A 13850-nucleotide genomic window follows, 5' to 3' on the forward strand; every position below is an offset into this window, starting at 1 on the left:
GTTTAAAGTAATAGAATCAGGGAGATGAATTAGGCTAATTAAAAAAATGAGGTGCTAAAGGCCCAAATTAGTATGCTAGCAGGATGAAAAAGTAAAGGAATCTCTAAAATGGTAAAATATGCAGCTTCTGAATAGGGATGGTGGGTTAAATGTATATATACATCTACTTTCACTTTCTTCCTCACTCCCAAAATATATATAAAGGAGCAAACAATTTTATATAAAATATAGAACCACATGGACGGAAAAGTAAACAGAAGGAAGAGCCTTGGCTGGTGTAGCTCAGTGGATTGAGTGTGGGCCTGTGAACCAAAGGGTCGCTAGTTCAATTCCCAGTCAGGGCACATGCCAGGGTTTTAGGCCAGGTCGCCAGTAGGAGGTACTCGAGGGGCAATCACACATTGATATTTCTCTCCCTCTCTTTCTCCTTCCCTTCCCCCTCTCTAAAAACAAACAAACAAACAAACAAATAAGTAAATAAATTTTTAAGAACTTCCTAATTTTTAAAAAATGGAAGGAAGAAAAGAACAATACATTTTTGGAAACTGGGAACACTGCCTTGGTAGACCCACACGAACTAAATCCTAAGCCATCAAGGAAAAGAGCAGAAAACCAACCCAATGTATATCTGGAATCCTCCAAAGTCTTAAGAACTGGTGACTGATTGGGGGAGGCAGGATGAATAAAAGTCAAAAATTAAAAGGATTGGTTCAACACCTGTTTAATCAGCAGGTGGATTTCCAGATCCTCTCCCTAGTTCCTCTTAGCAGAAAAAGTGCCCCTCCTTCACCCTGTAAAAGACTGCTTTATTATCTGGAGAATATAAGCCAGAGGTCCCCTAGTCTGGAGAACTCCAGGCAAAATTGAAAGTGAGGGTCCAAAATGAAAACTGGGAAACTAGCTGCAATGTATGCAAAATAGATGCTTCAGTTTTCTCCTATGGTACTGCCTCTTCCCTGCACTGTTTCTTCTTTCTTGGTTTATTCTCTCCTACTGGTGAAGCACACACATCCTCTAATGAGTTTCTAAAAAAAAAGAGTATAAGGGAGACGCATGAAAATATCTTTTGTCTATTTTGCTAATAGTTTGCCTAGATACAGAATTCTAAGTTGGAAATTATTTTGCCTCAGAATTTTGAAGGCATTGCTTCATTGTATTCTACTTTCCTGTGTGACCACTAAGCAAGACCAAGAGGATTCCTGATTCTTTTGAACTGACCAATTTTTTTCTCTCTCTGAAGCTTATATGCTCTTTGTATCTAATGCTGCAATTTCATGATAATGTACCTTGATGTGGCTGTGTTTTCACTCAGTGGTCTAGTCCCTTTAATTTGAAAACCAGTGTCTTTTACCTCAGGGACATTTTATTTAGACAAAAACATGCCCTGGACCACTGAACTACAGAACCTTGTCATTCTGTAAACCAAAAGGTCAAGGGTTCAATTCCAGGTCAGGATACACACCTGTACTGCAGGTTCGGTCCCCAGTCGGGGAGCCTACAAGAAGCAACCAATCAATATATCTCTCTGATACCGATGTTTCTCTCCCTCCCTTTGCCTCTCTCTAAAATCCAAAAGCATGTCCTGGAGGATAAAAAATTTAAAAGTAAAAAATAAATACAATAAACAAAAACAAAGCTTTGTTAAAAAGATATAAAAATGGTTGTCGCTCGGAAGAAGGAACCTGAGAGAAGAGAATGGAGGACTGCGGTTTGTAACAAATAATATAAAACGAAGTCATTAAATACATGCATGATAATGTGATTAAAATACCTTAAAACAAATAGATATTTAAATGTTTAAATATATCTATTCTAAGTATATATTTTACATGGTTATGTTTTAATACCTTCATGCATTTAAAAATATTTTTTACAGAAAAGATGTGCTAACCAGATAAATACACGAAACAGCCCAAAACTGAGAATATCGTGGAAGATACAGAAAAGTTAAGAAGGAAAACATATTTGAAGAAAATATTGGTCAGCACATAAAAAAAAACAGTATGTGAAAGATTATTCAACTAGAAATCTCTTTTAAAGGTGAAAATATTAAAAAGCTTAGTTCAAATTTTACCAGTTTTGGAATTAAATAGCCCCAAGATATCATGGCCAAGGTAAAATAATTTTTAAAAGGGTTTCATTTCCTTGAGTGTTACAATTTAGTCTTTGAAGATCAACTACTGTGGAAATTCCTATTGTTATTGCCTTAGAAGATAGTCATCCACAGCAGAAAACCACAAAAAACCTTCACAAAATGACAATAAAACAACATATTAGTCTCATCTGTTGGATTAAGTAGAGGGGTAGGGGCTGGAATGCAAAAAACTAGACTGAGAGACTATTATTTCAAAACAATAAGAAAACTAGAGTCCTAAGAAAGCAGAAGTATTTGCTTCTTAATTAACAAGAAAATGGGGAAATTCATATTGATACCACAAATCTAATAGAATAAAAAGTATATAAATTAAGGTTCTTTTTCAAAACTATTCATTGTAGTCCAATTGTTAAATTTGTTAAAAATAAAAACACTTTTTAAAAAGTTTTTTGCAATAGAACATAATAAAAAAGTATCTTGGCATCTTAATTTTACACTGCATAAATTCCTATTTTCCTATATCTGAGAAAAGGTAAGTAAAGGCAATGGATAAACATTTTGTTAATTGTTTTTAAAACTATAATTTATATAGGTGAAAACTATGTGAAAAGGAATATTTTTCCTAAATGTCAGCCTTACAAACCCAGTGTTCCTTTCTTTGCCTTCTGCCACATTCTCCATTCACAATAAATAGAACAAAAAGAGATCTCACAATACAGTACCACAATCAAGGGAGGAAAAACCTATACTCTTACAAACTCATTCACAAGTTTGGTTTGAATAATGAATTATAAATCAAAGACCTATTCTCTTCCCTACTAGCACCTTACCCAAAGCATTACAAATCACACATGCAACTTTAAGTGTTCCTCAAAATTGTTAGTATTCTACAGACAAGAAAGATAGAACCTAAGATTTCATGGACCCACCCCCTCCTATTTGCTGATGGTAAGCAGAATTAGTAAAAAATAATAGAATATAAAGAATTATCAATTCATGCAGAAAAAGCCATCATCACATTAGAACTTTTACTTCATCACAACTCTTAGAAAGCATAAACTGTTTCTCTTTCTTGATCCAACACTATATTAAGACAGTGAAAATGCAAAGGAACCAGGTCCCCTGCAATACACTAAAGGGCCACCAACAGTCCCTAAATCATACTCTAAGTACAATTAAAATGTTATTCATGATAAGGATTATCTTAAATGAAACTCAGAACAGTTAAATAATTATTACAAAAATCTTTTGCAGACATATGTAAAGATAAAACATGAACAGTAGGGAAACTTAACTACCACCAAAAAAAAAGTGGAAAAAACTAAAAAAACAAAACAAACATAAAAAAACTACAATGTTGCCAGTCTCTAAAATGGCTCTAAGGAAACGTTTGACCATGCAACAAACAATTCTAACCTCAGTGAAAATCATTTACTTTTTTTCACTGAGCACAGTACATTTCCGCCCTGTGTCCCTCCATTCATGGTCCTCATTTCCCAAATGCAACAGACTACTAAAAGTCCACAATGTATCTATGATATTTCTGTTGATATAAAGAGACAAAAGAAATGAAGAAGGAAAATAGATTTTCTAATTTAATTATAATACATTGAACATGGGATCAATAACTTGGAAGAGTTGGAAGTTTTCAATATCAAAAAAGAAATTTAGAAATTGCAAAAGTAGACTGACACAGGACAATAAAATCAGCTGTTTCATCAGCAAGGATTCTGCACAAATATATGGTATTTTCTGCTTACAGATTTTAGCTGATATTTATCAGCTAATGAATATGTGGTCAAGAGCTTGCCTTTCTAGTTATTACTGTTGTTTAAAAAAACAAAACAAAATAAAGCAACCCCACCCACACTACTGGAAGAAAAGCTTTGACATATGTACTAAACTTGTTTACTCAGGCCACCCCTTAATAACAGAAATGCTCTGCAACTTGACTAGGGTTATATAAGAATTTTGCAATGTGTTATCAGTTTAAGCTCTTGTTTATTTACTCCCCAGTTAAGAATTAGATTATTTTATTTACAAGACCATAATAATAGTTTCTTTCTGATTAGATTCCATCACTTACCACTTCCTGCGATGGAATTTTAGCTATTATTTTATCTTTTCCTCTAAAAAAAATCATAAAAGATATAAAAATATGGTGTTGACATGTGACACATTAACTTCTTTAAATAGTTGTTCCCAGAAATGTGGTAGGAAACACAGTAAATTTCACAGTGATTCAACTTTAAGAGCAGAACCTGGATATTGCAAAACAATACTGACTTCAGAGACACTAAAAGAATCCAATTTAAACTGCAACGTGGGAACACCATTGAATCTCTTCCACCGCTTTATTTTCAAGAAATTCATCCCCAACTCTTTAAAAACAAAGTCTATGAAAGACAGGGACTTCTAAGAAGAGATTTTATTTTGCAAGAGAATTATTTCCCTCCATCTCTTAGACATGACTGGTTAGAGTTCTTTTTAATGTCCAACCGCCCCCCACTTCACTTTTGAAGAAATGTTCACTGAGAAACAGCATGAAACCGAACTTTTGTTTAAAAATGGAAAATGCCTCAATCCACACTTAACAGTATTTAAACGTGCAGCTCTGGGTGCCTGCTGTGTGAAGAGCTGCCCAGGACCTTAACCATTTCACAAACCTCGGACCTCAGCAACTAATGACACTAAGAGGCACCTCTTAATACTTAAACGCCAATTTCAAAGCATAGCCCCCGGGGGGAAAGGGGTACTGCCTAGAGGAACTGTGAAAATATATTCAAATACTTTTTTAATTTGAACCAAAATCTAAAGTTTTAAACGTTTGGTAGTACCACCTCAGATAAACAGCAACGTGGTTCAGTATAAGTCCAAAACTACTTTTAAAGTAAACCGAGCCACTTTGCTCAGTTATTCGGCGTCAAGCAGCTCCAGCGGGCAGAGGGTTGAAAGAGGACCACAGCGAACACCCGAATGCCACCAGCTCCAACAGAACTCGGGGCACAGAACCCCTAACTCCGGCCCGCAGCCTCCCTCCCCACCTCCGGTCTCCCCAGGTCCCCAGGGTCAGGCCCCTCCCCCGGTCAATCCCCTCCCCCACCACCCCCCGCCGCCCCTAGCGTCCCCACGCCCTCAGTTCCAACTACAGCACCTCAACCATGGGTGCACCCCAGTTGCCAAACCCTTCAGTCCCTCCTCCTTTAGAGGAGCCCCACTCCGTCTCCTCACCAGGTTTAGCAGTAGTTGCCGCCATAGCCGTAAGTGCCACCGCCGTCCCACCACCCCCCCAATGGGAGGAGCTGCTGCCACCGAACCCGGGGGTAGCGGGAGGGGAGAGCCACTCCCCAGACGCGGCGCCCTATTGCCACCACCGCTACCGCGGAATCCAAGATGGCGGCCGCAACAACTCCGGGACCCACGGCGAAGAGACCCCGCCCACACAGGGGACGGAGTCCTACTCATGGCCCGCCTCCTCAAGGAAACTGACCAATGAAAATGCCAAATCGACCACAGGCAGGACTGGCCATTGAGCCAGCCGGTCCAGTGGCATAGGAACGGCTAGGAAGATGTCAGCTGTCTTCCTAATCCCACCTCCTGGGTGTCAGAGGTCAGTGATGAGAAACGTCAGTGAAAAACAATTTTACTAAAAAGCTTTGCTTGGTGGTGGATTCGGCCGGTTGGCCACTCGGCAAGACGATCGGTTTCATAAAATTCTCGTTAGGTCATCTAGTACTTAAATTTCATGTGGTGATTTGTAATACTTTCTATAGTTTTTCTCTTTTAAGGACTTGGGGGGGGGGGGAGTTAGATAATTTCTTGAATGTCTGCTATGGAACTGGTAGTGAAGAGGATCTGGGCGCTAACGGTCTAGTAAGGGAGAAACAGGAGACACAAAGGTATCTCGGCTGAGTAGGATAACTTTTTTTGGTCATAGAGAGGGATATAGTGATGGGTTTTTAGTAGGAAAGTGATAAAATGAGGGCTTCACAGATTTATTTTCTAATAAGCATTGAGAACTTCGGGCCAGACACTGTCTAAAACTGCTTTATATGTACTTACTCACTTAAACCTCACAGCGAGGCTGTAAGGTCTATTCTATTACTGTATGATTTCCATTTTGCGGATAAAGAAACAGAAGCAAAGAGGTTAAGCAAGAGATAACCAGCTAGGAAGTAGTGAATGGTGTGGGAGGCAAACCGAAGTAGTGTGACTCTAGGAACATGTTCCACCCATCCCCCTGTTTTAGCACTAGAAGGTAGTATCTTCCCACATGTCTTTCATAAACTGTTTAATGTAAATTTAATTAGAATTTTAACAAATCTCATTATGCTATTGATCATCTTTGCATTCTTATGGATTGTATGTGTACTACAAAGATTACACTGATTTCTTTTTAGTTTTCAGTACAGTTTACCTCAGCAGAGGTATTTTAACATAATTTGCATTTTGTTACATACATTTGTTAAAAACTCTCAGCAGAGGTATTTTAACATAATTTGCATTTTGTTACATACATTTGTTAAAAATTCTCAGCAGAGTATTTTAACATAATTTGCATGTTATGGCTTACATTTGCTAAAAATAAACTTTTCACTGTTACCATTTTGTTGTGTTGTATTTCCAATTCATCAAAAGGAAAAAAATTATCCACTCAGAAATACTTTGAAGCATAAGAAGTAGGGGGGGGAAAGTAACAAGTACATTACTTGGATTCAAAGTTATGTAGTAAAGATAGATAGCTATTGAAGAAGATTGCAGTGCAGATACAGTATGTGAATTATTATGTGCCTTTATGTGGGAAGTTCATCCTAGCAGCAAGAAAATAAAATGTAAATAGAAAGCACAACTATGAATACCTAAAAATTGGATTTTACTAAGCAGCAACCCTTTTGTCTCTTACCTACTGCAACTTGACTATTAGGGAATTTTTTCAGTTACTTGAAAAGCCATCAAAGCTTTCAAGTCATTTTTGAGCCACATAGGATAAATTCATTGCCATGTAAAATGTATTCTTCTAGAGTAAATGCAAAATAATGCTTTCCATCATGAAATGGATGAACTCGTGGATAAAAAGATCCAACTTACATCCTTCACTTTAAAAAATTGGTGAACATCATTTTGTTTCAGAGATGCTTATACAACAAGCTAGAAAGTTAATAAAATGTTTTGCTTAGAGAAAGTATAACAAGTTATTGGTAAAAATCCCTTACTAAATATCACACAAATAATCGTGGTATTCAATATGAAAAGACAATATTAGCCCTGTACTTGCTAACAGATGTACTTAACCTTACAAGTGGGCACCACTGATGTAGTAATAAGAATCATTTCAGTGCATATATGCAGGGCAAAAATAAAAATACCAAAATACTTCCTACTTGGTATATCATTTAAAAATTCAAATTACAGAAGGAGATGTTTTCATTTAGAGAAAAAATGTTTAAAAAATAATTATTTTGTGAAGTATGAGAAAATCTGAAAAAAGTATCTTGGAATCAAAACATGGAGTTGTAACTTTGGATGTAGAAAGCATATCATTTCCACAATAAATAAAATGTCAGTCCACTTTCTGTTTTATTCACAGAACAGTTGGTAGTCAAACAATATTTCTCCGAATTCACATGGAACATAGAACAAAATAGTACCAACTATAAATATAATAAAATAGCAGCCAGTAAGCATAATCACTTAAAAGAAATAAGCAAATTCCAGTCAAGATGTAGACCTATGTAGACAAACCTCCCCTCCTTATGCAACCACAGAGAGTTATAACTAAACCTCAAAACAACACCCAGAACTGTCAGAAAATCAAACTGTATGGAAGTCCTACAACCAAGGATATAAAGAAGCCACAGTCATCCAGGCAGGCAGGAGGGACAGAGACTTGGATACAGGCGGAGAGGCAAGGAGACGTGGTGTGGTACAGAGAGGTGGCAGCAGCCGTGAAACAAGCAGTCCCACATTCACGTGTGCTGGATGAAAATTGGGGGGATACCTTGGCAGCAAGCAGTCCCAGCTCCAGGCCAGACCACACAGACTAGGGTTCCAGCACCAGGAACATAAATTCCCGTAACTTCTGGCCATAAAAATCAGTGGGGGTTTGGGCAGTGCAAGATACTACCAGATTTTCAGGAGAGTTTGATTAAAGGGTCCACATGGCCTTAGAATGTACACAGACCCACCCACTCTAGGATTCACCACAAGGACAATAGCTGGAAGGGCACCAGTCACATATAGGAAGTGGGTGAAATGACTGGAAATGGGGCACATGCCAGGCAAACCTCCAGAAGCCAGGAAGTGGCACTGTTCCCTCTCTCAGCCCTCTCCCCCCACACAGAGGCACAAAGCAGTGAAGCTGGGTTGCCCCATCCTGGCAATTACCTAAGTCTCCACCCCACATAATATACAGGTGCCTTTTCTAAGACAGGAAGTCAAAGCAGCTCTACCTAATACACAGAAACAAACACAGGGAGGCTGCCAAGTTGAGGACACAAAGAAGCATGGCACAAATGAAAGAACAGCACAAAACCCCAGAGAAAGAACTAAATAAATCGAAGATAACCAACCCATCAGATGCAGAGATCAAAACACTGGTGATTGGGATGCTCCAGGAACTCACTGAGTAAGCCGACACAAAGAAAGAAATGAAGGATACGTTAAGTGAAATACAGAAAAATCTACAGGGAACCAACATTGAAATGAAGGAAGCCAGGGTTCAAATCAATGATTTGGAACATAAGGAAAAAATAAGCATTCAACCAGAACAAGAAGAAGAAACAAGAATTCAAAAAAACAAGGATAGTGTAAGAAGCCTCTGGGACATTGCCAAACATACCAACATCTGAATCATAGGGATGCCAGAAGGAGAAAAGGAAGAGCAAGAAATTGAAAACTTATTTGAAAAAATAATGAAAGAAAACTACCCTAATTTGGCAAAGGAAATAGACACAAGTCCAGGAAGCACAGAGAGTCCAAAACAAGTTGGTAAACTCTATCTAAAGTTGGACCCAAAGAAGACCACACCAAGACACATCATAATTAAAATGCCAAAGTTTAAAGATAACAAGGGAATCTTAAAAGCAACAAGAGAAAAGCAGCAAGTTACCTGCAAAGTAGTTCCCATAAGACTGTCAACTGATTTCTCAAAAGAAACTTTGCAGGCAAGAAGGCACTTGCAATAAGCAGCATTCCAAGTGATGAAACACAAGGACCCACAACCTAGATCACTCTATCCAGCAAAGCTATCATTTAGAATGGAAGGGCAGATAAAATGCTTCCCAGACAAGGTAAAGCTAAAAGAGTTCATCATCACTGAGCCATGATTCCATGAAATGTTAAAAGGACCTGTTTAAGAAAAAGAAGATCAAAACTAGGACCATTAAAATGGCAACAAATCACAACTATCAACAACTGAATTAAAAAAAAAAAAAACTAAGCAGACAACCAGAACAGGAACAGATTCATAAATGTGGAGGTTATCTGGAGGGTTATCAGCTGGAGGGAGAAGGGGAGAATGGGGGGAAAGGTGTGGAGATTAAGAAGCATAAATGGTAGGTACAAAATAGACAAGGGGAGGTTAAGAATAGTATAGGCAATGAAGAAGACAAAGAACATATATGTACGACCCATGGACGTGAAGTAAGGGGGTGGGTATTGCTGGAGGGAGGGGGGTTACTGAGTGGAGGGGGGCAAAGGTGAAAAAAATGGGACAACTCTAATAGCATAATCAATAAAATATATTTTTTAATAAAATAATTTTTTTTAAAAATAAGTAAATGCTGGAAGACTACTTTTTCCACAGTGAGGCATGGAAGCCAGTAATGGGGAAGGTGCTCTCACAGGTTTTTTAATAAGGGCTGGAGTAAACATCCCTTCTTTACTATAAAGATAATATTTAAAAATTATGTTTTCAAGTAGGCTTGTTCAAATGGCTTATCTAAGCAATATATTATTTTTAGTAACCTGAACTTACCACTTATAGTTCTAAGTGACATGATTTTTAATCTTAAGGACAAGGTATGGGGATTTTCTAAGAAAACCAGGCTTTTATGGAAATGCCTTAACTGCCAAAAGTTTATTATTTCCCAATACATCATAAATTTTGTCTTCATCAGAGAAAAAAAGAATGACACATTATTAGACATATTTTAAAGCACATCCAAATATTGTAACCGAATGGGGAAAATGCTTTTCAGGACTGAATCTAAGCCATACAACTGACTACAATTCCTACTCTCTCCCAAGTTGAATACAACGTTGAACTTTTGAGGTTGCTACATACTCTTCTACTAAGGGTCTGACAAATTACTGAAAGCTGTCTTTAATTAGAACCTCTCCATGATACTAGGTCCATGTTAGATCCAACTAAGGTAGTTTCTCCTTAACTGTGTTTTCACTTTTCACGGTTCCATTTACCTGTGATCAAACTCAGTCTGAAAATATTAAATGAAAAATTCCATCTCATCTTATCATATAGGCATTGTATCATCTCATATCATCACAAGAACAGTGGTGAGTCTAGTACAATAGGATATTTTGAGAGATTGTATAACTTTTATTACAATATCTTGTTAGAATTGTCCTATTTTATTATTAGTTACTGTTGGTAATCTGTTACTATGTCTAATTTATAAATTAAACTTTATCATAGGTACGTATGGGTAGGAATATATATAGATAGATATATAGATAAAGATAGATAGATAGATGGATAGATAGCTTGGTACCATCTGTGGTTTTAGGCATCCACTGGGGTTCTTGAAACGTATAACATATACCCCATGGATAAGGGGGCAGGAGTCTACTGTATTCAGAATTATCAGTTGGTTATCTCCCTTATAGGCCCTGGGGATCAAACCCACAACCTAGGTATGTTTCCCCAGTCAGGATCAAACCCACAATCTTCTGGTGTACAGGACAACGCTCCAAACAACTGAGCCACCTGGCCAGGGCAAAAGCACAGACATTTTGAAGTGGAAGAAGAGAAACTGACAACTCTTGTGCAATGGCTCTGATCATCAAAGAGAAATAATAGGTGGAACTTCCACTGAGGGTTAAGAGGTAGAAATGGTGTTGGATATAGCTGTACAGCTGTAGGCAATTGGTTGGGAAGTGTAGGAATAAAAAGGTATGAATAAAAAGATTGTCAAATGCTCTGAGAACCCCAAGTGAAAAAGCATAAATTTTCATGAAACTGTGGAGCGTTGTTATTACTTTCTCTGCCAATACTCACTCAGAAGCCTGAGGAAAGAGAGTAAACAGAGCAGTCTGCACAGAATTGGAGAACTGATTGACAAATTAGATCAGTATCTCGGGATGAAAGATTCTAGAGCTGCAGAAGGAGCACAGTTTATAGGTGTGTGGAAGGGGATGAGACTAGTCAGAGAAACAAGAGCCAGAAGGTTATTGGAGCTGAGAAGACAGGCTGAATTTTGAAAGCTGATGTCAATAGAGAGCAGACTCAAAAGTGAGAGGAGCGGGAGTGGCACAGGATTAGAAGCGGGAACAACTTGTATCACAAAAGTTATTAGGGGTGTGTGTGTATAAAAGATGAATAGCCCAATTAAAGAATGGGAAGAATAGGTACAGAAAATCTGCAAAAGATGTACAAAAATTCAAAACCATAGTAATTAGGGAAGTGCAGTTTTTTTATTTTTAATTTTTTAAATTTTTATTTACTTATTTTTAGAGAGAGGAGAAGGGAGGGAGAAAGAGAGGCAGAGAAACATCTATGTATGAGATTGATGGGTTGCCTCTTGCACATCCCCAACTGGATGATCTGGCCTGCAACCCAGGCATGTGCCCTCACTGGGAATCGAACCAGCAGCCTTTAAGTTCAAAGGCTGGCACTCTATCCACTGAGCCACACTAGCCAGGGTGAAATGCAGTTTTTTAAAAACTGAGGTATTATTTTTTGCCTATTAACTGATGAATATTTCAGAGATTGAAAGGAACCTACCTATACTGGTGACATTGTGGAAAAACCAGGCACTCTCATACCTATTTGAAGGGAGTATACATTGCTATTACCTTTTTACTGTATAATTTGGCAATACCTATTAAAATTCTAGATACTACCCAGCATTTATATTTTTAGTATTTTGAGAAATTTAGCCCACAAAAACATTTCCACAAATGCTCCAAGAAATATGTAAGATGGTATCCACTGATATAATAATAAGAAATTTGAAACAACCCAAACACCCACTAATAAAGAGAATGGACTATGGAGTATCTATGTAAGGAAGTATTGAGTACACAGCAGCCATTAAAAAAATTAAGTGGATCTACACCCTGGCCAGTGTGGCTCAGTTGGTTGGAGCATTGCCCTGTAACCAAAAGGTTTCAGGTTCAATTCCTGCTCAGGGCACATCCCTAGGTTGCAGGTTTGATCCAGGTTCGGGCACATAGGGAAAGCAACCAGTTGATGTTTCTCTCTCTCCCTTCCTCTGTTTCTAAAAGCAATGAAAAAATGTCCTCAGGTGAGGATTTAAAAAAAATAGGTGGGTCTATATGTATTAAAATGAAAAGATGTTCAAGATATAGTATTAAATGTAAAAAGCATAACATAAGTATTATTTTATAAATGATATCAATAATAATTATAATAAATGTAGAAATGAAAGCTGGAGAAATCCACCAAACTGTTAACAGTGTATCTCTGAAGAGTGGGGCTAATAGAAGATTTCTATCTGTTGGTATGTATTTCTGAAATGTTTGAATGTGATATGTCATTATATTACATTTATAATTAAAAAAACAAATGATATAATTTTGTTTTTTTTTAATTTGACGAAGCTGCCAATCTCCAATTGCCCATAGCTGTGGCCTTCTGAATCATCCAAAGCTTCTACAGAGGAATGTTCAAGCTTCATGTAAAATTTGATAAAGATTCGTTGCTCTACTTGCTGAGTCATTTTGAATGTGACACCCACACAACACACATGCTCACTCAAGGGCGTCTATTGCCCCCACTGAGTAGGACAGTGAAGTTGCCATTGTTCACACACACGCATGCCAGTCCACTCTCCTTGGCTGCCACGTTATATTGATGTCACACAAACTATTCTCCCTCTATTAACAATGGCTGAGATTTTTCTAGACAGGCTTTCATGTGTATATGTAAATGTGTATAATAACTAAAGCTAAGTGAAATCGTTTTGACTTTTCTGATCCAAATGTCCTAAGTAAATTCTTTTTGAGAAAAAAGGGAAATTTGCAGGGTTGTCCAACCTGGGGCCCGCAGGCGGCATGCAGCCCAGGATGGCTCTGAGTGTGGCCCAACACAAAACCATAAATTTACTTAAAACGTTATGAGATTATTTTTGTGATTATGTGTCACAATATATTTAACGTATGGCCCAAGACAACTCTTCTTTTTCCAGTGTGGCGCAGAGACGCCAAAAAGTTGGAACCCCCCTGCTTTAGAGTTTCACTGATCTTGTTGACAAATAGTTCTCAAACTTGAACATACATCACAGTCGCCTGGAGCAGCTGACATCAGTGTTTTAATTAGTTAAACACACCAACATGTCCAAAGTTTTAGATTCATTAAGGTTGGGATGAAGATATAAGAATTTGCATTTCTAAAAATTTTCCAGAGGATGCTGCCAATCCAGAGAACCACTGCATAGGCCCAAAAGCTGGCTACTGACCCACCTTTTACCACCCATGTGATCCTACTTAGAAGGCATCGCTGGGGCTATTAACCTTGGCTGCCCCAGCCCTGGCAGCGTTGTGGAAATATTCTTCT

The 13850-nt window shown here is 37.8% G+C and overlaps 1 protein-coding gene across 4 annotated transcripts in view; it reads right to left on the bottom strand.

Annotated features, from left to right (window-relative positions):
• The window catches only part of ARNT (aryl hydrocarbon receptor nuclear translocator), a 62725-nt gene extending 57202 nt beyond the window's left edge, over positions 1–5523 (bottom strand). For 3 of the 4 annotated variants that reach the window (XM_028502509.2, XM_036015359.1, XM_036015358.1), the window contains exon 1: positions 5327–5503. In XM_028502509.2, coding sequence (XP_028358310.1) covers positions 5327–5351 — 25 coding nt within the window. In that variant the 5' untranslated portion in view covers positions 5352–5503. Of the gene's footprint in view, positions 1–5326 lie in introns of all 4 variants that reach the window. The other variant, XM_028502508.2, reaches the window with a different exon arrangement.
• Positions 5524–13850: the final 8327 nt, after the last annotated feature.

This window comes from Phyllostomus discolor, chromosome 14 (assembly GCF_004126475.2).
Source record: "Phyllostomus discolor isolate MPI-MPIP mPhyDis1 chromosome 14, mPhyDis1.pri.v3, whole genome shotgun sequence".
NCBI classification, from domain to species: domain Eukaryota; kingdom Metazoa; phylum Chordata; class Mammalia; order Chiroptera; family Phyllostomidae; genus Phyllostomus; species Phyllostomus discolor.